This window comes from Sphaeramia orbicularis, chromosome 9 (assembly GCF_902148855.1).
Source record: "Sphaeramia orbicularis chromosome 9, fSphaOr1.1, whole genome shotgun sequence".
NCBI classification, from domain to species: domain Eukaryota; kingdom Metazoa; phylum Chordata; class Actinopteri; order Kurtiformes; family Apogonidae; genus Sphaeramia; species Sphaeramia orbicularis.
The window spans coordinates 51,590,116-51,612,237 of NC_043965.1; the positions used below are offsets into that span (position 1 = coordinate 51,590,116).

At 42.9% G+C, this 22,122-nt stretch overlaps 1 protein-coding gene across 1 annotated transcript in view; it reads left to right on the forward strand.

The window, feature by feature from the left end:
* Positions 1-266: 266 nt before the first annotated feature.
* The window catches only part of LOC115426249 (folylpolyglutamate synthase, mitochondrial-like), a 33,125-nt gene continuing 11,269 nt past the window's right edge, over positions 267-22,122 (forward strand). The window contains exons 1-5 of the mRNA XM_030144252.1: positions 267-337; positions 1,053-1,161; positions 3,049-3,104; positions 3,195-3,257; positions 14,997-15,111. Of these exons, the coding sequence (XP_030000112.1) occupies positions 267-337; positions 1,053-1,161; positions 3,049-3,104; positions 3,195-3,257; positions 14,997-15,111 (414 nt within the window). The remainder of the gene's footprint in view (positions 338-1,052; positions 1,162-3,048; positions 3,105-3,194; positions 3,258-14,996; positions 15,112-22,122) is intronic.

Sequence of the window (22,122 nt, forward strand, 5' to 3'; positions counted from 1 at the left end):
TGTCCTCCTTTGGATTCGGACGTCGTGACGAATCCACGGAGACAATACGCTGAGGAATCACCCAAAACCTTTTTGTGTGAACTGTATTCCCTGTCTGTGTTTAATAAACACAACTTAATTGTATTTCTGTCTGCTGGTCGTGCTTTTGGGTCCAGACATCGTACTTCCAGTCCTAACAGTTGTGTCCTTGGGCAAGACACTTCACCCACCTTGGCTCCTGTGCTGCTACTCACACTGGTGTGTGAATGTTTAGTGGTGAACAGTTGATGCGTATTGGCAGCCACGTCAGCCTGCCCCAGGGCAGCTGTGGCAACAAGCCTTGTTTACCACCACCAGAGTGAGAATGTGAGATTGAATAATGAATCCACGGTATGCACTTTGAGTATGCATTAATGGAAAAAAATCTAAATTTCTCAAAACTGTGAACGTCTTTAGAAATTGTCCCAAGGAAGCTACATTTAAAATATTAAATGACTCCGTTCAGTATTATTGGCTGGTGAGCTAAAAACACGTACATGATACTTATGACTGGAAATCCAGTGTATACTTTTTAATTTTGAAGGTGCTTTTGTTGTAATACATGTTTATAAAAAAACACTGAAACCATTGAAAATAAGATAAATGTGGGTATGCCGACTGTCTGCACAGTGTTGTTATGGGGCTGTAAACTGGACATCTCGTGCAAACAAGCACCTTGTGGTCGAGGGGCAGGAACCTGATCACACCGGTCTGATTATCTCTAATACTCAGCATGTCACAATGCCAGCAACAGAGGATTTTACTAGCCATAACTACAGCCAAATGTTCTTTATATTTACTTTACCTTCATGTAATTGCACATTTGAGTTCTATATAGTTGTTTATTGGCTGATAAGACTTTCCTACTAGGGTTCTGGGTCAAACTGCTGTCATTAATAGGAGCAAAACATTTCATGTGAGTATCAAAAAACACAAAGCTCAAAAAATTAAACATTTTAATATTAGTTTGTATGACAGAATTGAATTGAACTAAATTGGACTGTATGATTTCAGGGAGCCCTATGTGTCTTCAGCAGTCTACAAAACAAAGCTGTAGTCCCGGATCGACTGCATGGATGTCAGGACAGTCCAGGTCTGCAGCATCAGGTTATGACCAGGTTTCTCCATCGCACTGGCATCACTGTACGTACTAAACATCACAACACCTTAATCATCATCAAGTGTTTGTAGTAGTTACTGTATCTGTCAAATCAGAAGAGGAATTATGTTAAAGATAGACACAAACACACTGTCTCTCTCTGCGGTCATTGTGGTTTATAATCTGACATTAACTGTAATTTATATATTAAAGGAGTCATATGGAGGTTTGTGGCCAAAAGTGGTACGGTAATCACATTCAAAATACTGTAGAATGTGGTATCCCCTCCCCCCAGACTAGGGCTTGCCAGATCCAGCATGAGCATCTACTACAAGGAGCTGTCATGGCAAACGACAAGTCCTACACTGGGATAAATATTTATTTTTTATTATTTATTTATTTATTTATATTTATGGTCTCTTCAAACGGTGGCCCTCAGTGGACGGTGAGACCATGGCCCGGGCCCAGTGAGACCAACATTCAGGGCCATTTTATGATTCCTTACTTGGAACATATTCTTACATACAGCTCATTTAAGTGTTGGCTGATTCCATGTTGTGGTTTTGTGAACATTGTCAAAATACTTAATACATTTGCATGCAAAACTGAACATAAAGAGGCAAACCGGTTACATTATAAACACAATGGAAATGTGTCTCCTGTGTTAAATATTACATGACTGTACTCAGTATGTTATTTAAATGGCTCATGTTTTGTTACATTTTAGGGTGATATGAGGATATTTCAGGTTTACTGTGTTTTAATCTATTGTCATTCATTATCTGAGCACCACTGTTTTGGGAACAGATGATAACCTATTGTGTTGCAAACAGTGGTATAAAATAAGTACCTTTATGTATACATGTCTGAGTGTATAAGTACAGATTTGAGGTACTTATATTTATAATTTATTTTATATGTTTTGTGCTACTTCGAGCAGTAAACATAGTTTTCCTACACGACCAGTCACATTTCAGTATTCCTGCAAATTTTGACTGATTACTCACTTAATTTATGGACAAAAATATCAGGCAACACAATTTTTTTTTCAGTTGTAAATGCCTGACATTCTTCAGTTCCTGAGACTTATGTGTGACAACTTTGTTAGTTATTTGTGATAATAAAATGAATATCTTTGAATTTTTGTCTGTTAGTTTAGCAATGCAATTACTAATGAATTTGTTAAACATTATTTTTACATTTTCATTAGGACATTTTATACATTACGCTAGTATGTTGACCTGTGGGGATCCACAGGCTCCAGATGTGGCAGTTTGTATGCTATTTGTGCATGCTGTACAGCATTTGTCCAGCAGTCACCGCCAAAGTGTTCTGGGTATAGCAACATGATTGTAAGGCTACTGAATTCCGAAATTGCTCCCAAAATATTGGTCCTATCAACTTGCCAGTTTCACTTGTCTGTTTCTTGACCAAAAATACATGAGTATGACAAACTGCAGCAGTCAGCTCTCTACGGATTTTGTGCGAATCCCCAGACACACATACACGCACACACTCAGAGGCCACTTGGCTTTTATAATATAGATGTTATGAATGTGACTAAAATATTAATACGATATTAAATATTAAAGCAAAAGGTAATCATTTTATTAATCATTATCATTATTATTAAACATGTAGACAGGATGCTCATCCTGCTGGTTTGTGATGATGCCACAGCCATGATCCGTAATACATCAATATCTGCATTATATTTTATAACACAATCATAGGACTTTTATGGAAAAAATGATTGAATCTGCAACAAAACACTGGTCAAGTATACACTGTTTTTCTGATGCACTAGATCAGAGTAATAAACATGTAAATACACAGATAGAATTGCTTTACAGTGTACTTTAGCCTAATCCTAACTTTATCAATATACAACAAAAATCCTGCTGCGCTTACACATATTTTAATGTCTATAGGTTGGTGAACTGGACAAATTCAATATAATCCATGTTACTGGGACCAAAGGAAAGGTGTGAGACATAAAACCCAAAATACAATATATAACAAATTTAACATTAAAGATCTCTAAAAGTATTAAAGTAATCTTTTATTTTTCTTCAAGGGATCAACGTGCTTTCGCTGAAAGAATACTCAGGAATTCTGGATTTCGGACCGGATTTTACAGGTATTCCAAAGTAATTACTGTAATATTTTACTGTATATCATTCATTAATATTGAGGTATTTAATAATTTCAGACATTTGTTAATTGAAATAATGATGCATAAACCTATACATAATAATAATGTGAGACAATAAAAAGTAATAAAAAAAAAACCTTCACATTGATTAAATGTAAAGATTTTGAGATGTTTGACATAGAAAAGTGTGAGGTTTGGGCTGTAAACCTTGAGGACTTACATACTTGACAAATGAATACAGACTTAATTTGCCTTCAATGCAAGATTCTCCTCTCACTGGATTGGGTTAGTGTGGCAAAGCACCATGGGAGTTGTAGTCATATGTCTATCATTTATGCATATCTTGAAGTTTTGAATTTGAATGTACTTGTTATTACGTTCCCTTAATGCAAGGGTGTCAAACTCGTTTTAGATCATGGGCCACGTACTGCCTAATGTGAGCTCAAGTGGGCTGGACCAGTAAAATAATACCATAATTACCCATAAATAATTGCAGCTCGAACATTTCTCTATGTTTAAGTGCAAAAAAGTCCATTGAAATTATGATAATGTTTAATCAATTAATCAATCAAATTTTATTTGTATGGTGCCAAATCATGCAAAAGTTCTCTCATGACACTTTACATATAGAGCCGGTCGAAACCAGACTCTCAAACCAATTTACAGAAACCCAGCAGAATCCTCCAGGAGCAAACACTTCGGTGACAGAGGAGGGAAAAACTTCTTTTTAACAGGCAGAAACCTGGAGCAGATGATAACTTCTGGAGGATGGTCGTCTGCCTTGACCAGTTGGGGTTAAAGAGAGAGGGTTAAAGGAAGAGAAAAAGAGAGAGGGGGGGGGGGGGGGAGTAGGGGGAGACACATGGATGCACAGCAAACTGAACTTGAACTGTTAAAAAGTAGATTAGTTGGTGCTAGAATAATTACCAACAACTAGAACAAATGTCCATAACTGTTAAAGGTGGGGTCCGAGATGTTTTCCTAAAGCATTTTTAACTACATTGCTTGAAATCCCCTTCACACCCCGATTACAACTAATTAATTAAATGCTCTAACACAAAAATAAAAAAAAAAATCAGTCAGCCGGGATCGGAGCTGGAGTTGGGGCTGTGGCTGTAGTTGGCGTCAGATCCCAAGCCGGGGCCATACGGAGCTGGAGCCAGAGCCGGAACCGGAGCCGGGGTCAGGGCCGGGGCCAGGCCCGGGCCGGGGTTGGAGCCGGAGCAGGAGCCGGGGACGGAGCCGGAGCCTCAGCCGGAGAATTGTTGCTGTGCAGCGCTCGTGAATCCTTGGGAACAAGCATTGCATGTGCCAGTACTCTGGAGGTGTGGCTTCGAAGGGATGTCTGAAGAAAGGGGTTTGGACTTTCGAATTGAATATTTTCAAAATGTAGCTTGCTTGAACCATTTTTCTAAGATCTTGCACCCCACCTTTAATATTACTACTACAAATACAAGTTTTATCAGTGGATATACTACTATTGTAACTGTTAGTACAAATAATAGAAACCACAAATACAACTGGATAAATGAGTGATGACAATGAAGGCCGGAGATAAGCAGTCTAAGCCTATAGCAGCAGAACTAAGAACAACCTGAGCCACCCTAACAATAAGATTCATCAAAAAGGAAAGTTTTCTTCCTACTCTTAAACATAGAGAGGGTGTCTGCCTCCCGGGCCGAGGCAGGAAGGTGGTTCCACAATAGAGGAGCTTGATAGCTGAAGGCTCTAGCTCCCAGTACATTTACAAACTATCTTTTCATAAAAAATTTGAATAAACTGGAAAAACCTTAAATTTCTCCCGAAAAATAAGTGCAATTTTAAAGAATATTATGCCTCAGCTTATCATTGAATCAACAGGCAGAGTGATCTGATCTATGCCCTGAAAGCTGAGGGTGGAGATGAGATGAAGGTGGTTATTAAAGAGGCAGCGAGGATACTTCATGTCTGGGCATTTTATGGAACTTTTCTGCTCATTTTACTTCAAGGGCAGGTGGTTTTAGTGACATAAATTTCAGCCCATACCACATTTGTTTATTTTACACATGATTTTGTGCATGATACCTTTAATAGACATTTGTTTTCTGCTCATTTGCCTAAAGTCATTACTTCTCTCTGTGCTGTGACACTGGTGCATTTACCACAGCTGGAGATGATCCAGCAGAGTCTGGTTAGAAATAGACAATGTGTTGGATTCGGAGATTCATCCGGGCTGGAACCTGCCTCGACAGGATCCACAACCTCCTAGATTTGGTCTGGCACCTGTTTGATTGGTACTTGTCACTATCAAAGTCTGTAATTTGCCTTTTTTTTTCTAAAGGAAATGAGAGATTTGCTGTGTTTCCTCAGGTGACTATTAAAAACAGTATGTGTTTTATGTTAACTTGTAATATAATACAATAACCTACATATAATATGTCTTAATATGATAAATAAGTCTTAATATAAAACATACAGTATCATTTCTTGACTTTAACATTACTGTTATCAAACACAACTGTACAACAATCAGAAATAACACTGTGACGACTGGCAGGAGTGTCATGTCGGCTTCTGGACTTTGTCTGTCTTTTCTGTTTTGTTTGTCATTTCCTGTTTTATTTTGTTAAGTTTCCCTCATGTGTCTTGTCTGTTGTCTTTACTTCCTTTTGTGTTCACCTTTCACCTGATTACCTTGCTCCTCCCTGATCATCTCCACCTGTGTCTCATTGTCTTCCCGCTCTCTTGTGGATTTAAACCCTGTGTCTTCCCCTGTTCCTTTGCCAGTTTGTGCTCTGCAACTCGTTGTATTCACTTACCAGCGTTTCTTGGATCCTGTTTGTTCGTCTGCCGTGTTTGACCTGTTTTCGTCCCTCGACCTTCGATTCAGCCTGACCTCTTCCTGCCTGCCTGTTCCCGACCTGGTTCGTACCCGACTTCGTCTCTGCCTGCTCCCTTTATTACCTCAGCCTCCAACGTTAACCTGTGCTTCGACCTCCGCCTGGATTACTACCGTGAGTTTGCTCGTCCCCTATGTACCGTTGCTCGATTGATTGTTTTCCCGTGTATGACCTGGCTTGTCTATTGACCACCCTCTGTCTGTCCCTAGTGGGGATTCCGTGGGGGTTTTCCCGACTCGGCCAAGTCGGCCGTCTGTCTATCCCACCCGCAGCCCAGACGTTTACCCCCGGAACCGGAGGCCTCTCAGAAGACAAATATTCTCTGTGTAGAGTTTTTTCTTCTGTAAAAGTGTTTAATAAAAACACTAAATCTTATTCGGCATTTGTGGTCTTGCTTTTGGGTTCTGCCTCTGTACTCAGCCTATTACAGTACAAACTGGCCAATACCATGAACCCAGCAGACCTAGACCAGATCCGGGAAGCAATCCGCCTACTGGGGCAACGCATGGGGGGACATGAGCAGCTCCTGCAGTCCCTTATGGATCAAATGTCTCAGCTGTCCTCCCAGATTTCCCAGCTCACCGGTAATCAGGCGTCCGCCCAGAGTCCACCGAGCGAACCTGAACCTTCTGATCCTCCTGTGAGGGCCTCGGAGGAGCCTAACATCCCTCCCCCCTCTAAATATTCTGGTAATCCGGACACATGTCGTAGTTTTTGTACCCAGATACGTCTAATTTTTGATTCCCAACCCAGACGTTTTTCTTGTGAGTCTGCTAAGATCGCTTATATAGCAAGTCTGTTAGAAGGACCTCCTTTAAGTTTTTTCAATTCCCTTATGGAACAGAATTCCCCTCTAACTCGGTCGGCGTCTAGTCTGCTGACGGAACTTAAAAGAATATATGATCATCCTGTTCGCGGTCAGCAAGCAGCACTGAGGCTCTTGAGGCTGAGGCAGGGAGACCGCCCGATCAGACAATATGTGAGTGAGTTTCGTTCTCTGGCAGTAGAGTCGGGTTGGAATGAGGCCGGATTAATTACTACTTTTCAGTCAGGACTGAACCGCACCATTGGACGTGAGATGGCGCTCCGTTGGGAGCTACATACCTTGGATGACGTTATCTCTGCTGCTATTCTGGTCTCGGACCAATGGGGCATCTGGCAGTCGGAACCGTCTGGGGTCCATCCTGCTGGTCGTGACAAGAAGGGTGTAGATCCTCCTCTACCAGTACCGGAATCTGGCCAAGCCTCGAGGGAGGAGCCGATGCAATTAGGCCGCACACGTCTGTCCGCAGAAGAGCATCGCCGTCGTTTGACTACCGGACTTTGTCTATACTGTGGTCAAGAGGGACATCGGGTCGCCAGCTGTCCGCTGAGGCCCAAAACTCCGGCAGGTGAGGGCTCTCTTTTGAGCCGGACTGTGTGTATGCTAAACTCTCCTCGGGTGCAGCCATTGGTCTGTTTGTCCTCTGATTCTGTTTCTCTACAGCACCCCGTCCTGATAGATTCCGGCTCGGACGCTAACCTTATGGATGAGAGACTGGCTAAGCGGCTTAGACTGACTCTGGTGCCAGTACAGCGTCCCCTGGAGGCACGGGCCATAGACGATCACATCATCTGTCGTGTGGTGCTGCGTACTCAACCAGTCTCTCTCAGTTTCAATGATGGCCATTCAGAAGAAGTATGTTTTCATATCTATCACTCAGACTCCCAACCCCTTATTCTGGGTCACCCGTGGCTTACCATACACAACCCGCGGGTCAATTGGAAGACAGGAGAGATTCAGTCCTGGGGTGAGGGCTGTGACACCCACAGGGTAGAGACCCGTACCCAGGATTCCTCGTCCGTTCCTGTCCAGCCAGTGGTGGCTTCAGTGGAGACCGTGAAGGAACCTGAGACTGACTTTCCTGCTCTTAATAAGGTACCTGAGTGTTATCATGATCTCAAGGAAGTGTTTAATAAGGCTCGTGCTACTTCTTTGCCTCCTCACAGACCTTATGATTGTGCCATAGACCTGCGCCCTGGTACCAATCCCCCAAAGGGACGATTGTATTCCCTGTCTGGCCCGGAAACCACCGCCATGAAGAAATACATCGATGAGTCATTGGCGGCTGGTTTAATTAGACCCTCTTCGTCCCCTGCTGGAGCAGGGTTTTTCTTTGTTGACAAGAAGGATAAGAGTCTCCGCCCCTGTATAGACTTCCGTGGTCTAAACGATATAACTGTCCGAAATAGATACCCATTACCACTCATGTCATCGGCTTTTGAACTTTTACATGGCGCCAAGGTGTTTACTAAGTTAGACCTCCGCAATGCCTATCATCTGGTCAGGATCAGAGAAGGTGATGAGTGGAAGACAGCGTTTAACACCCCCAGTGGCCATTACGAGTACTTAGTAATGCCGTTTGGTCTCACAAATGCCCCAGCTGTCTTCCAAGCATTAGTGAACGATGTACTACGTGACATGCTCAATGTCTTCGTGTTTGTCTATTTAGATGACATACTGATCTTTTCCCCGGATGAGACGTCACATGTCCAACACGTCCGTCAGGTACTCCAGAGACTCTTACAAAATCAGTTATTTGTGAAAGCAGAGAAATGTGAGTTCCACCGCCCGTCTGTGTCTTTTCTGGGGTTCATCATTGCGGAGGGAAGTGTACAGATGGACCCGGACAAGGTCAGTGCTGTGAGGGATTGGCCAACCCCTAGCTGTCGGAAGGATGTGCAAAGATTCCTTGGTTTTGCCAACTTTTACAGGAAGTTTATTAGGGGGTTCAGCAGTGTGGCTGCCCCCCTGCATGCCCTAACCTCTCCTAAGTCTGTGTTTAGATGGGGTTCTGAAGCCGAAACCGCCTTCAAGAGGTTAAAGGACATCTTCACTTCGGCCCCTGTCCTGTCGGTCCCGGATCCAGCCCTCCAGTTCGTCGTGGAAGTGGATGCCTCTAACCTGGGGGTTGGAGCGGTCATCTCGCAGCGGTCACCTAAAGATAACAGGCTCCACCCTTGTGCTTTCCTGTCCAGAAGAGTAACTAAAGCGGAGAGCAACTATGACATCGGCAACAGAGAGCTGTTAGCCATTAAAGTCGCGCTGGAGGAATGGCGACACTGGCTGGAGGGAACGGAGGTGCCTTTTCTGATATGGACTGACCACAAGAACCTGGAGTACCTGCGGACCGCCAAACGTCTCAACTCTCGTCAGGCCAGGTGGGCGTTATTTTTCACCCGTTTTAATTTCTCTCTTTCCTACCGGCCCGGCTCAAAGAATGTGAAGCCTGATGCTCTGTCCAGACTATTTACTCCTGATGAAGTGAGTACTGAACCTGAAGCTATTTTGCCTAAGTCCTGTGTGGTGGGGGCGGTGCACTGGGAGATTGAAAAGGCTGTGTGTGATGCTTTAAAGGACTGTGTCATCCCGGCTGGCGTCCCGCCAGACCGTCTGTTTGTTCCCCCTAACCTCCGCCCACAGGTCATTCACTGGGCTCATTCTTCTAAGCTGTCCTGTCACCCGGGAGTCCAGCGGACCATGTTCGTCATTAAACAACGCTTCTGGTGGCCGGCCATGGAGAAGTTAGTGACGGAATACATCGCATCCTGTCCCGTCTGTGCCGCATGCAAGTCTTCCAATAAGCCCCCGGTTGGTCAGTTACTTCCTCTTTCAGTCCCTAGGAGACCTTGGTCGGATATCTCATTGGATTTTGTAACCGGCCTACCCCCGTCTGAAGGTAATACCACTGTCCTTACTATTGTGGACTGTTTTTCTAAGATGGCACATTTTGTCCCGTTACCTAAGCTCCCCTCTGCTAAGGAGACCGCAGAGGCGGTCCTGTGTCACGTTTGTCGTTTGCATGGGTTCCCTAAGGATATTGTGTCTGATAGGGGCCCTCAGTTTGTGGCACGTTTTTGGCGTGCTTTTTGTTCCCTCATTGGGGCTTCTGTCAGTTTGTCCTCGGGCTACCACCCTCAATCTAATGGTCAGACTGAGCGGCTCAATCAGGTGTTGGAGACCGGCCTTAGAGTGTTGGCCTCTCACAACCCCTCGTCCTGGAGCCGCCAGCTGATCTGGGTGGAATACGCCCACAATTCGTTACCCTGTGTCTCCTCTGGTCTGTCTCCGTTTCACGTAGTTTTTGGTTATCAACCCCCTTTGTTCCCGGCTCTGGAGAAGGACGTCAGCGTCCCGTCGGCCCTGGCTCTGATACGGCGATGCAAGAGGACCTGGATTCGTGCCAGACAGGCTCTGTTAAAGGCGTCGGGAGTCTATAAGGCAGCAGCCGATCGTAATAGGACCCCGGCTCCGGTCTACCAGCAGGACCAGCGGGTGTGGCTATCTACCCGTCATCTCCCTTTGAGGGTGGAGAGCCGGAAACTGGCACCCAGGTTCGTGGGCCCGTTCCCTATATCTAAGGTTATTAATCCTGTTTCTGTGCGACTCAGATTACCCAGGACTATGAGAATCCACCCATCTTTCCACGTCAGTCAAGTCAAACCCGCCAAGGAGAGTCCACTGGTCCCTCCCACCCAGCCACCGCCTCCACCCCGGATCATCGATGGGGATCCAGCCTACACTGTGCGCCGGCTCATGGCGGCTCGCCGGCGAGGGAGAGGGTTCCAATACCTGGTGGACTGGGAAGGATACGGCCCTGAAGAACGTTCCTGGGTGCCCGCCTCCTACATTTTGGACCCGGACCTGATTCGGGAGTTCCATCAGCGCCACCCGGAGGTTCCTGGGCCGTCCGGTGCCGTCCCCTAGAGGGGGGGGGTACTGTCATGTCGGCTTCTGGACTTTGTCTGTCTTTTCTGTTTTGTTTGTCATTTCCTGTTTTATTTTGTTAAGTTTCCCTCATGTGTCTTGTCTGTTGTCTTTACTTCCTTTTGTGTTCACCTTTCACCTGATTACCTTGCTCCTCCCTGATCATCTCCACCTGTGTCTCATTGTCTTCCCGCTCTCTTGTGGATTTAAACCCTGTGTCTTCCCCTGTTCCTTTGCCAGTTTGTGCTCTGCAACTCGTTGTATTCACTTACCAGCGTTTCTTGGATCCTGTTTGTTCGTCTGCCGTGTTTGACCTGTTTTCGTCCCTCGACCTTCGATTCAGCCTGACCTCTTCCTGCCTGCCTGTTCCCGACCTGGTTCGTACCCGACTTCGTCTCTGCCTGCTCCCTTTATTACCTCAGCCTCCAACGTTAACCTGTGCTTCGACCTCCGCCTGGATTACTACCGTGAGTTTGCTCGTCCCCTATGTACCGTTGCTCGATTGATTGTTTTCCCGTGTATGACCTGGCTTGTCTATTGACCACCCTCTGTCTGTCCCTAGTGGGGATTCCGTGGGGGTTTTCCCGACTCGGCCGAGTCGGCCGTCTGTCTATCCCACCCGCAGCCCAGACGTTTACCCCCGGAACCGGAGGCCTCTCAGAAGACAAATATTCTCTGTGTAGAGTTTTTTCTTCTGTAAAAGTGTTTAATAAAAACACTAAATCTTATTCGGTATTTGTGGTCTTGCTTTTGGGTTCTGCCTCTGTACTCAGCCTATTACAAGGAGAAGTGGTATTAATGTTTATTATTTCATTCCAGTGGGACCTCTTAATGGGTGGATATATTAGGGAACAAGTGAACATTTAGTCCTCGAGTCTGGCACTGGATAGTCCACTTTTTTTTCTTCAAGATCAGATATTTAAACCAAAATGTTTTACGTAATTTGATTTTGTATTGAAATCAAAACTCGAAAGAATCCATTCATAGTTACCTTACAAATTTGTTTAAAGGGCTTTACATCATTACTGTATGACTTCATCACATTCACATTACTTGATGACTTGACTAAACTTGGTGAAACACACAGATTAGGAAGAAATATAATGGCCCTCATTTTGTTTTGTATTGACATCGACCTGAACCACAGACTTTTACACAGGGTTGGCCGTTGCTCAGGAAATAGAGTGTATTGTCCGGTAACTGAAGGACTGGCGGTTCATGATGGTTTATTGCGACTCACTGGGGTCCTATGTCCGGATTCACTGAACTGTGGCCCAAGTGATCAGAGTCTGCACAGAATGGTTTGTAAAGGCAGCACTTTTGCACAGGACTTAATATGATAATTTGTAAATTCTACTATTCCCGGTAGCATGTGAAGGCAGCGTAAGTCTTTTTACGCAAGACTGAACATGATGGTTTATTGCAACCGGTTGCCGTTCTGTGTCTGGATCCAATGACCTCTAGTCCGTCTGATCGGAGTCTGCACAGAATGGTCTGTCACCATGTTACAGCGAAGGGGGGTGGTCCGGAGGGGCATTAACAGGCCAGGTCTGATCGGGCACCCCCCCCCCCGTTTGCGGCTCTGAATGGACTCGTCTGCAGGCTGCCTGTAAGCCCAGTGTTGTATCAAAACTGATACAACCGTATCAGTGAGCTGTTTTCACCTGTCTGATTCTTGACCCAAAATACATCAGTACTCCAAAAGGCAAAGGCTACCTCTGTCCAGTTTATCAATTATAAAGCCGCTACACACACACACATGCATGCATGCACACAGAGACCACTTGGCTTTTATAATATAGAATAAAGCAGATTAATACCTGATGTCACTCTTTGAATTAGAAACCAGTAGTTCAGCTTGTGGTCTGGACTTTGACTTGACAATTCGCCTTCGAGTCAGTTAAAGGTTAACCAAAACAACTGTCAGAACCCTAGGGACCAGAGATGCACAGTATTTATCAGTAGTTGGTTTTGTGTAAGTGTTGCACTGAATCAAAGACAGAAAAAGGAGCAGCTGCAGCTACATGACACTTTTATGGGAGTAATTTATAGACAGGACGTTTAACTACAAAGAAGAATGCTTGTGCAGGAAAAACAAATAGAGTTAATTATTCACTAGCACGTTGACCCATGGGAATCCATGGGTTCTAGCAGCAGTAGAGTTGATAAAATGGGGAGCTGAGTTAAGTTTACTGGTGTAACACACAGATTATAAAAAATATAATGGCCCTCATTTTCTTTAGTATTGAAATCAAACGTAACTGGAAAGAATGCATTCATAGTTACCTTATATAGTTAATTTGTTTAAAATGGCTTTACATCATTACTGTATGACTTCATCACATTCACATTACTTGATGACTTGACTAAGCTTACTGATGTAACACACAGATTCGGAAGAAATAGGATGGTCCTTTTGTTTGTATTGTAATTTTAAAAACAACTAATAACTCCAAAAGTATTGGTTGTATCAGTAAGCTGTTTTGGCCTGTCTGATCCTTGACTCAAAATACATAAGTACTTAAAAAGGCAAAGGCTAGAGCTGTCCAGTTTATCAGGTATATAGCAGACACACACATGCATACACACGCACACACACAGAGGCCACTTGGCTTTTATAATATAGATAGTACTGTGCATCCTGAATTTGATCCACAATTTACTGGATCCTGTGAATGAAAGTGATGCATCATTAATTTTATCAAAGTGGCTTCTGACACAGTACTGTGGCACAAAATATTGATTTGTCTATTACCACAGAGCCAATCAGCGCCCTCGTTACTTCCACCAGGAGGTATTGTGATCACTTTGCTTTGTGTGTTTGTGTGTTTGTTTATTAGCAGGAAAACTCAAAAAGTTATGGACAGATTTTCATGAAATTTTCAGGAAATGCTGATACTGGCACAAGGAAGAAATGATTAAATTTTGGTGGTGATCCGAGGGGGACGCAACAGGCAGAGGCCTTGGCAGAGGTCTGCGCTCTCTGAGTGCTTTTCTTGTTATATCATGTCTAGACTGGTAACTTGTTATATCCTGAAAAGTACCAAGGCAAATAGGGAGCAAATAGGTCACATTTAGAAACAATGAAGATTTAGCTTATATGGTAATGTATTGAACTACAACGTGGAAGTCTTAGGTTCAATTCTGGGTTGAAGTAGCACTGTTTTTCCTTAAGATTTTAAAACGGGAGGGGGGGTACACGGTGCCAAGGTACTGGTAGGTAAATCCGACATTAATATATATATCGGCACTGGGACAAAGTTCAGAGTGCAGAATTCAGACCACAGCACTCGACTGACTCAGATCTGACACAGAATTGAGAAGTCACACAACACACTGCTGCATCTAACATGTAGCTCCGCCCACCTTCTCCAGCCTCACTGATTGCACAGAGCAAAGAACTCCATAAAACAACACATAGAGTATTTAAAACAATTATGCCTATTCTATACTATATACTATCAATAATGTGTTGTTTCTTCCATCAATTGCCACAGTATTGTGGTAGCAAAATGCACAAAAGAATGCACTGAAGTATACGCCATATATCACCACAGTACTGTGGCAACAAAAGGCTAATGAGTTCATGGAGCAGTATCTGTGATTGGCTCTAGTAAAAATGCTGACATTTGATTGGCTCTGTGGGAATAGAAAAACCAATATTTTGTGCCACAGTACTGTAGCCATTGCCTAATTTTATTACATTTAAAGCAAAAAACACTTGAGCATCTAATAATTTATTTGCTTAAATGCTTAAAATGAAGTTATAGTGAAAACATGTCCAATAAATATAACCTCCCTGATTTGTAGTTTTCAGACATTCGGTAAAGATGCAAATATTAAAGCTGTTATTGACACAAAGCTGCAGCATTTAGGGATGAAAACAATCTATCATTTTAGATGAGTCAAACAGCGCAGGTGTGTTTTCATTCAAAACTTGTTTTTCTGGTTTACTGTCCATAATATTGTACCATTTTGCAGGTATATCTTGCAAAAAAAGCCAGCTTCAGTGTTTCCATTCCTGCCATTTTATGAAATTGCTGCTTTTACTTGGAAATAAAGTGTTGTAATGACACATGGTGGTCCTTTTTCCTTCAGCTCTCCACACTTGGTTCATGTCAGAGAGAGAATATGCATCAATGGCTGGCCAATCAGCAGGCAGCTTTTCACCAAATACTTCTGGGAGGCGTATGAGCAGCTGGATGACTCAAAGGTCGGTTCATCACACCAACACATTTTGTGGATGCTCGAAAAGACGGTTTTCAGTCTGTTTTTTTTTTTTTTTTTTTAGAATTGGTGTTAAACTGTAGTTTAACTTCTGTAAAACATATGTTTTCTTAATTACTTGGTATTTTTTTTGTACCTGAAGTTTGGTTTTGGTCACTGAATGGGGAAAAAACTGTACATTTACACATCACTGTAACCTTAATTAGTATGATCACCTCCGAGCAAATTTTCCACTAAATAATGAGGAGAAGAAGCAGTTACTGTTGAAATGTGCTGGCAGGCCCGGACTGGCCATAGGGAGGACCGGGAGTTTTCCCGAAGCACCGGTCTAGGAATGGCCTGCGTCTCTCTCTCCCGTTTCTTTTTTCTTTTTTTTTTTCCAAGGCTGCTGCCGTCGCGGCTATTTTGAGCTTTCACTCTAAATCTTAGAGGCAGGCCAGGCCAATCAGAGGCCGCTCAGGCCAGTAGTGTGTGAAGAGGAAAAGACAATTGGTTTGTTTCAATTAACACCGGGCCTATCAACCACAGTCAACGTGTGTGGAGAAAGAGGTGTGCGATGTGTGTGTGGCACCTGCTGCGGTGTTTGTGAGTGTGTAGTGTACGGGAGAGGAGACAAGTGAACTTCGTCGAAGATGGACCCCAAACCGCACAAAAAAAAAGAGAAAAGGTGGTGCCGAAAGGGAGAGAGAGAAACAAAAAAAAGGCGCTGGAGGATGACGCGGCAAATGTCTAAAACTCACCAATTTATTCAGCCCTCCCCCCAGTCAAGGTGCCATTAATGCGTCTGCAAGTCAGTTAGCTATCTTAAAAAAAAGAGTACACTGGTTGTCAGCATGAGGGTCAGCGGAAATGATGCCGTACACTTTTATGTTCTTTGGTATTTTGAGCCCTCAGTATTGTCTGCCAGGCACCTGTCAGTGGCTTAGGTTAAGGCTATGACCAGGATTTAGTTAGGTGTTGCCTTGAAGTAGAGATATATAGGGTTCAAAATACCATTGAGCCACTTTTACAAAGTGTAAATATGTAGCCAACTAAGCCTTGCCTGGAAATTAAAATAAAGATTGGGATTTTAAAATCACTGATTTACAAGCCACATTCTTATTGTTGTTTGAATTTATTTAAGATATAACGAGGCTGTCCCCTCATAGCTGATTAATTGCCAGATTTGGACTGAGTTGTCTTTGTTTACTAGGTTATATTGTCAGATACAAATAAAAGCTATACGCCAGTGAGGCAGTTGCTATTCTACATGACATGACTTATTCTGTGTAGCTGTTATATTGGCACTACTTATTATGTAGAACCTTGATTCTCTTCGATTAAAGTAGTACTATTGCAAATACAGCAATTACTGAAATATGCAATAAATTGGTTGAGGGGAGCCATAACTAAACGTATATGTGAGAAACGATCAAAATGTAGCTGTAGTGTGTGTGGAGCAAATGCAGAATTTCTTTTTGTTATGAGACAAACCAGCCCAGCGCTCAGCCCCACCTCCTGAACAGGTATGAGCATGAGCATGCTCTGTAGGATGTTGACATCAGATGCACTGCACCACTGGCCCCATGACTTATTGGCCCAACTAAGAATTAGAATTTGTGATGATGCTATTTTTTGTGTGATAATGGGTTTTGTTGAGGATTGTTGTGTTGCTGTATTTACCTGCCCAAACAAAAAATTTAATGTAGGCTATATTCCAACTCTAAATTGTACAGTAGGTTCCATATTTGGACTTCTATTTATAATGCACGGTGTGTGTGTGTGTGTGTGTGTGTGTGTGTGTGTGTGTGTGTGTGTGTGTGTGTGTGTATGTGTATGTGCATAAGTTCACTTGCTTTCGTGCATGTGTGCGCCCACACATGCGTGCCAGTTTGCATGTGTTGTGTGAATACGTGCTACTGTATGTTTAATAAGGCTGTCCCTCTGTGGATTAATTGCTAGGTTTGGTCCTAGTTTTGCTAGTTGAAGAGTTATTTGTTATAGTAATTTGTATGTAGAAAGAAGTCTAAGTTGTGTGTAAACATGTTTTAATTTCACTAAAAGCATGTTCTTCACCTGTCTTGTCTACAGTATTCTTTCATTTGATCATCAGTATGTTTAAAGACTGAAAGGAATATTTTGTATTGACCTGTATTTGCTATAGTGTTAATAATAGACCTTTTTACATGGTAATGACACTCTATGTCATGTTTTGTTCCAAAATATTTGGTGAGTCAGTCAATAATACCTCCACAGATGGGTCATGCCTTGAAAATAGCCATGTGGTGTTAGGGTGAGTGTTGTAGTGACTATTATGCCTATATTGGAGAGCATATTTGTTTTGAGTCAGCCAAAAACATACTTTTGTGTGTTTGCGTGGATGCGTGCCCATGAACGTTGGTGTTGGTGTGAACGTGCCATGTATGGGCAAGGCCAGGGTGGCCTGGTTACATGACTGACCCCTGGCCTGAAAAAGTCTCCCAGTCCGGCCCTGGGTGCTGGGCAGGGGCAGACTGACCAGTAGGACATTCCGTCAAAGTCCAAAATGGCCATCCTACTGACGGCCGTCTGACGTAGTGGTGATGGTGGTGTCAGCAATTTTAGCATCAAAACAACAGGTAGCACCAATACAATTATTTAGGCTACTATGTGGGGGAAATACACAAAATTTGAAACAGATAAACCCAAAGAAGAGTGAGAAAATGCCGAATATGAAGCATAAGGAGAAAGGTTGCTGGGTAAAATCAAAAGAGAAGAGGGCCAAATTACTACAGGCGGAAGCATCCAAATGTAAAAAGCTTACTGAGCTGTTTAGCAAGACTGCAGAGGACGGTTAGAGTTAGAGCATCCTCCGGCAGTGCAGGGGTATAGGGGAGCTCAGATGATGAGCGAGAGGGGCTGGTAAGTTGCAGGAGCAGCAGGATATAAGTATGGGCTGGCTAGGCTTGGGCTTGAAAAAAAAATAAAATTAAATAAATAAATAAATAAATAAATAAATAAATAAATAAATAAATAATCATTTTTTAATTCAGGTTGAAGATAGTTGCAGTTCCATCATTATTCATTCATTGTTTTATTTTGAAACCCTTCATGATCTTATTTTAGGATTATACTAGTGCTTTGTAAATGAATGAATGAATGAATTAACAAATAATTCTTGATTGTAATGCTGGCAGGTGGTTATTTAAATGCGTAATCATGTATGGGTTGTGGGCCTATATTTTAGAAAAAGTCCAGGGCCATTTTTTCATCTCAGTCTGTCTCTGGTGCTGGGTGCATGAGACAAACAACTACTGCATAATTAAAGGTGTGGGGTCCGTGTCTATGTGGGTTACTGTTGGGCAGCTAGCATTAAATAGCAATTATTTTTCATCATTAGCAATAAAAATGACCATTCTCTGATGTAGTTGCATTTAAAGAGTTACACTTGGAAGATCACCAGAGGATTAAATCATGAAGTTTACTGGTGATTAATTACAGTAAATGGTGTAACTTACTTGCATTACCTGATGTTAGCATTCATTCCTATAGAGTTATATGGTCTGTCAGCAAGCACACTAATTAGCTGTCCCAGCCAATATTATAGTCTTTATATTTCATGAATTCGACATTAATGTTATCGAACATGTGTTAACATTTTAGTAGCTGAAATGACTTGATGGTGTTTGAGATTGTGATGGCTACATGAAACTTAAGTGGCGTGATCAGGTTGGGTTGACTTTTTTGCTGCAGTTCTTTCAACGTCAAAACAGTCTCGTTGCCATATTTGGTCAGTGTTATTCTGAAGTTGCACCAAAAGTGGTGGGCCATCAGGGCCTGCAAGGCCTTCTCTGCTGGCCAAAAAAATATATCTGAATCACAGACTGATGGTAACTATATTTTGTCCATGAATACTTATTAAATAAGTCCAAATGGTCTGTCTGCTTCCTTTCATTGCTTTTCCCCTGGTTGCGCTGCTTTCAGACATGTATTTTCATATTAAAGCATTTAACCAATCACATTTCAGCCATCATTTGTTGCCAGGCAGGGTCAAAGTCAACGTAATCTGCCTGGAGGGTTTCACAATCAGTTCTGCAGGCCCTCTAGCAAAGTATACGTCTTGATGACGCTGTTGTTTCAACCAATCAGATTTTGAGTTGGCGACACCAAGGCCCTCTAGCAGGCGGACGGTAACATCAGCGTATTCACACCCTGTGACTGGATAGTCAGAGATTGTATGAACCAAAGCTAGCAAACTGCATCTGTAGCAAGCTGCACAAAGAGAAATACAGTTGTGTTGGTTTAGCAACTGTTTTGTCAAAACAGAATGGCTGAAGGCGGAGAAGAAATGGATTTGGATGCGGATTTATTTTCAAAGCCATTTTCAAGACGGACTTTTCCACAAAAGCGGGACATAGTTAAGATAGGTCGGACAATTCCAAAGCTAGCAAGCCGGTCACAACCAGGAAGAGGATTTGTCCTTCACTTTCAGTCCACTAACTACGACTGGTGCCCCCGGTACCTGCACGGCAGTGGTGATTTCTCATAGACTGCAAGGGAAGCCCAGATTCCCCTAAAATTGTGAAAATTAAATAGTTAAATATGTACGGTTGTGTTGACATTTCATTGACTACAAATGTGTTAGAACACGTTCATCTCACAGACAAGTTTGTTCAGAATCAGCTTTATCACAAATCAACGGGCGCGATGTTGTTCACTTCTCCTCCATTCCCGTTGCGCTGTTTTCTCATCCATCTCTGCTCAGTGCATTTGTCTGTAGACGCCGGGCGTCTCTGGGCTTCAGTGGGACTGAGTGGAACTGTTTTTTTCATTGCCTCAAAACTGGATGGTAATTGGATAAATGCCACGATGTTGTCCCGCCCCCGGACGCCGGGCGTCTCTTGGGGTGAATGGAGCTGTGGGCGGAGCTCGGCCGGGCTGGACGCCAGAATCCCACATGCTGATTGGAGGATCAGTCGAAAGGCTGAATCCCGTTTGATTGACAGTTATTTTCAGATCTACTCCTTCACTGACACAGTTCAGTTTAATATTGCCGTGCATTCTGCTGTGAAATCCAGAGAGAAACCACTACGAAATTATTCGTTCATTTCTTGCACTGTAAATAAAACACATTCATTATACTTCCTTGTTTCAATTTAACATAATTTCAGTGTTGTCTTGTTTCAGTTACATAATTTAATCATTTCTTTTTTGAGTTTAATATCGTTTTGTAGATAGTTAAATCAATCAAACTGTCGGCTAGGTCGGAGTGAAAGGAGCATCTCTTGTTTAATAAGGCTGAAGTTTAACACCCACAATACAATGGGCCAAGGCAATCTAAGCAGCCTAGCTCTGCTGGACATTGAGAGGACACTGGTCCACTGGTCTTAAAAAGGAACAGAGGGCCGAATGTATGTTTAAATAACTTGACAATTTTTTTTTGACGTAAGCCGACAATGAGCTTCCCCTGTCTGAAAGACGAGCAGCCACCACTGCTGCACGGATAACCTGTACAACAGAGTAGTTGAACTCTTATTGAGGAAAGAAAAGAGGATGGATTTTATGTACAAATTAGAATTTTTGGTGAGTAAAACGTTGCTATTTTCCTAAATAATATTGCAAGTTAATGGTGCTTCTTTAAGCCTCAGTCACGAAGCTTCGTACGATGGGTTCATACAAATCTCCCGGTTCGTATGAGTTCTGGAGTTCATAGACATTCATGGAGGCAGCAGTAGTTTCTTACAGTCGTCTTATGAAATCAGTACAGCTGCTGTTCAAAACACAAGAACATCTTAAGGCCGCCGTGAGAAAATGACGTGATTTTGAGTCGTATGAACATCATATACAGTTGTCACGGTCTTCTTAAGGGTACCTTGAGACCTTCCTACGTCAGACCTACAGCCACTTCATGTATTATTTTGTCGTAAGTTCAGTGCACCTCAGCCCTATGTGAAACTCACGGCGCTCGCAAGTCGATGGTTTGAAGATCTTATGCTGTTTCAGTCCACAGCAGCGGAAGAAGAGGGACGTTCTAAAGCGCTTCATAAAAAAACATAACTTAATGTTAATGTAGGGGCGACACTGATAGGTTAATTGGTTAATCTAAATTGCCCATAGGTGTGAATGTGAGAGTGACTGTTTGTCTCTATATGTCAGCCCTGCGATGAACTGGCGAAATGTCCAGGGTATACCCCGCCTTCGCCCCTATGTAGCTGGGATAGGCTCCAAGCGACCCCCGTGACCCTAGTGAGGATAAAGCGGGTTCAGAAAATGAATGAACTTAATGTAGTTTAATGCCCCAGAACAGTAATCAATCAAAGTTCATGTGAACATCTGTAGTCTTGTCCACTTTAACCTCTGCAAAAAAAGAACTTAACATAATTTAATCTTAGAGTACTGTTCATTCATCATTTCAGTCATTCATTTATTTTCTGAACCGCTTTATCCTCCAGACGGTCGCAGAGGCACTGGAGCCTATCCCAGCGTTAGAGATGTCCACGAATAATTTGGTGATTATTGATGCTCTTTTCGGACATTAAACTATGATAACTTAATTTTACATTAAGCCTTTTGTGAATGTACGTTTTCTGTGTTTGGGATCGTGCGCTGTCCGTGGTGCTGAAATCACACATTACTACGCGAGAACGGACCTGTACTGTTAGAAATTAGGAGTCATAATGAGACATCAGATGAAGAAATTTGAAGTAGAAGATATATGAATAAACAAAGATACACAAGAATAATAGAGAAGTGAACGTTAAAAACACTAACCGTCCAACACACACATCCATCACCCTGATCCTTGTCTCGGTGGACTGTGCATTATCTCTGCAGATTTGTTTCAAGTTTATTTTTCTATTAATAAAAGACTTTATTCTTTTTATGTTCTGCACCGTGCGTTTGAGACCAGTCATTCACTCCGTCTTGACAGTTTGTATTCGACCCCTCTAAGAACACCACAACTGTCGTACTACTGCTGTACTGAACCTTACATCCACCTGTCTGTGCGTTCATTCGTGTAAATGTCGTATGGGACCCC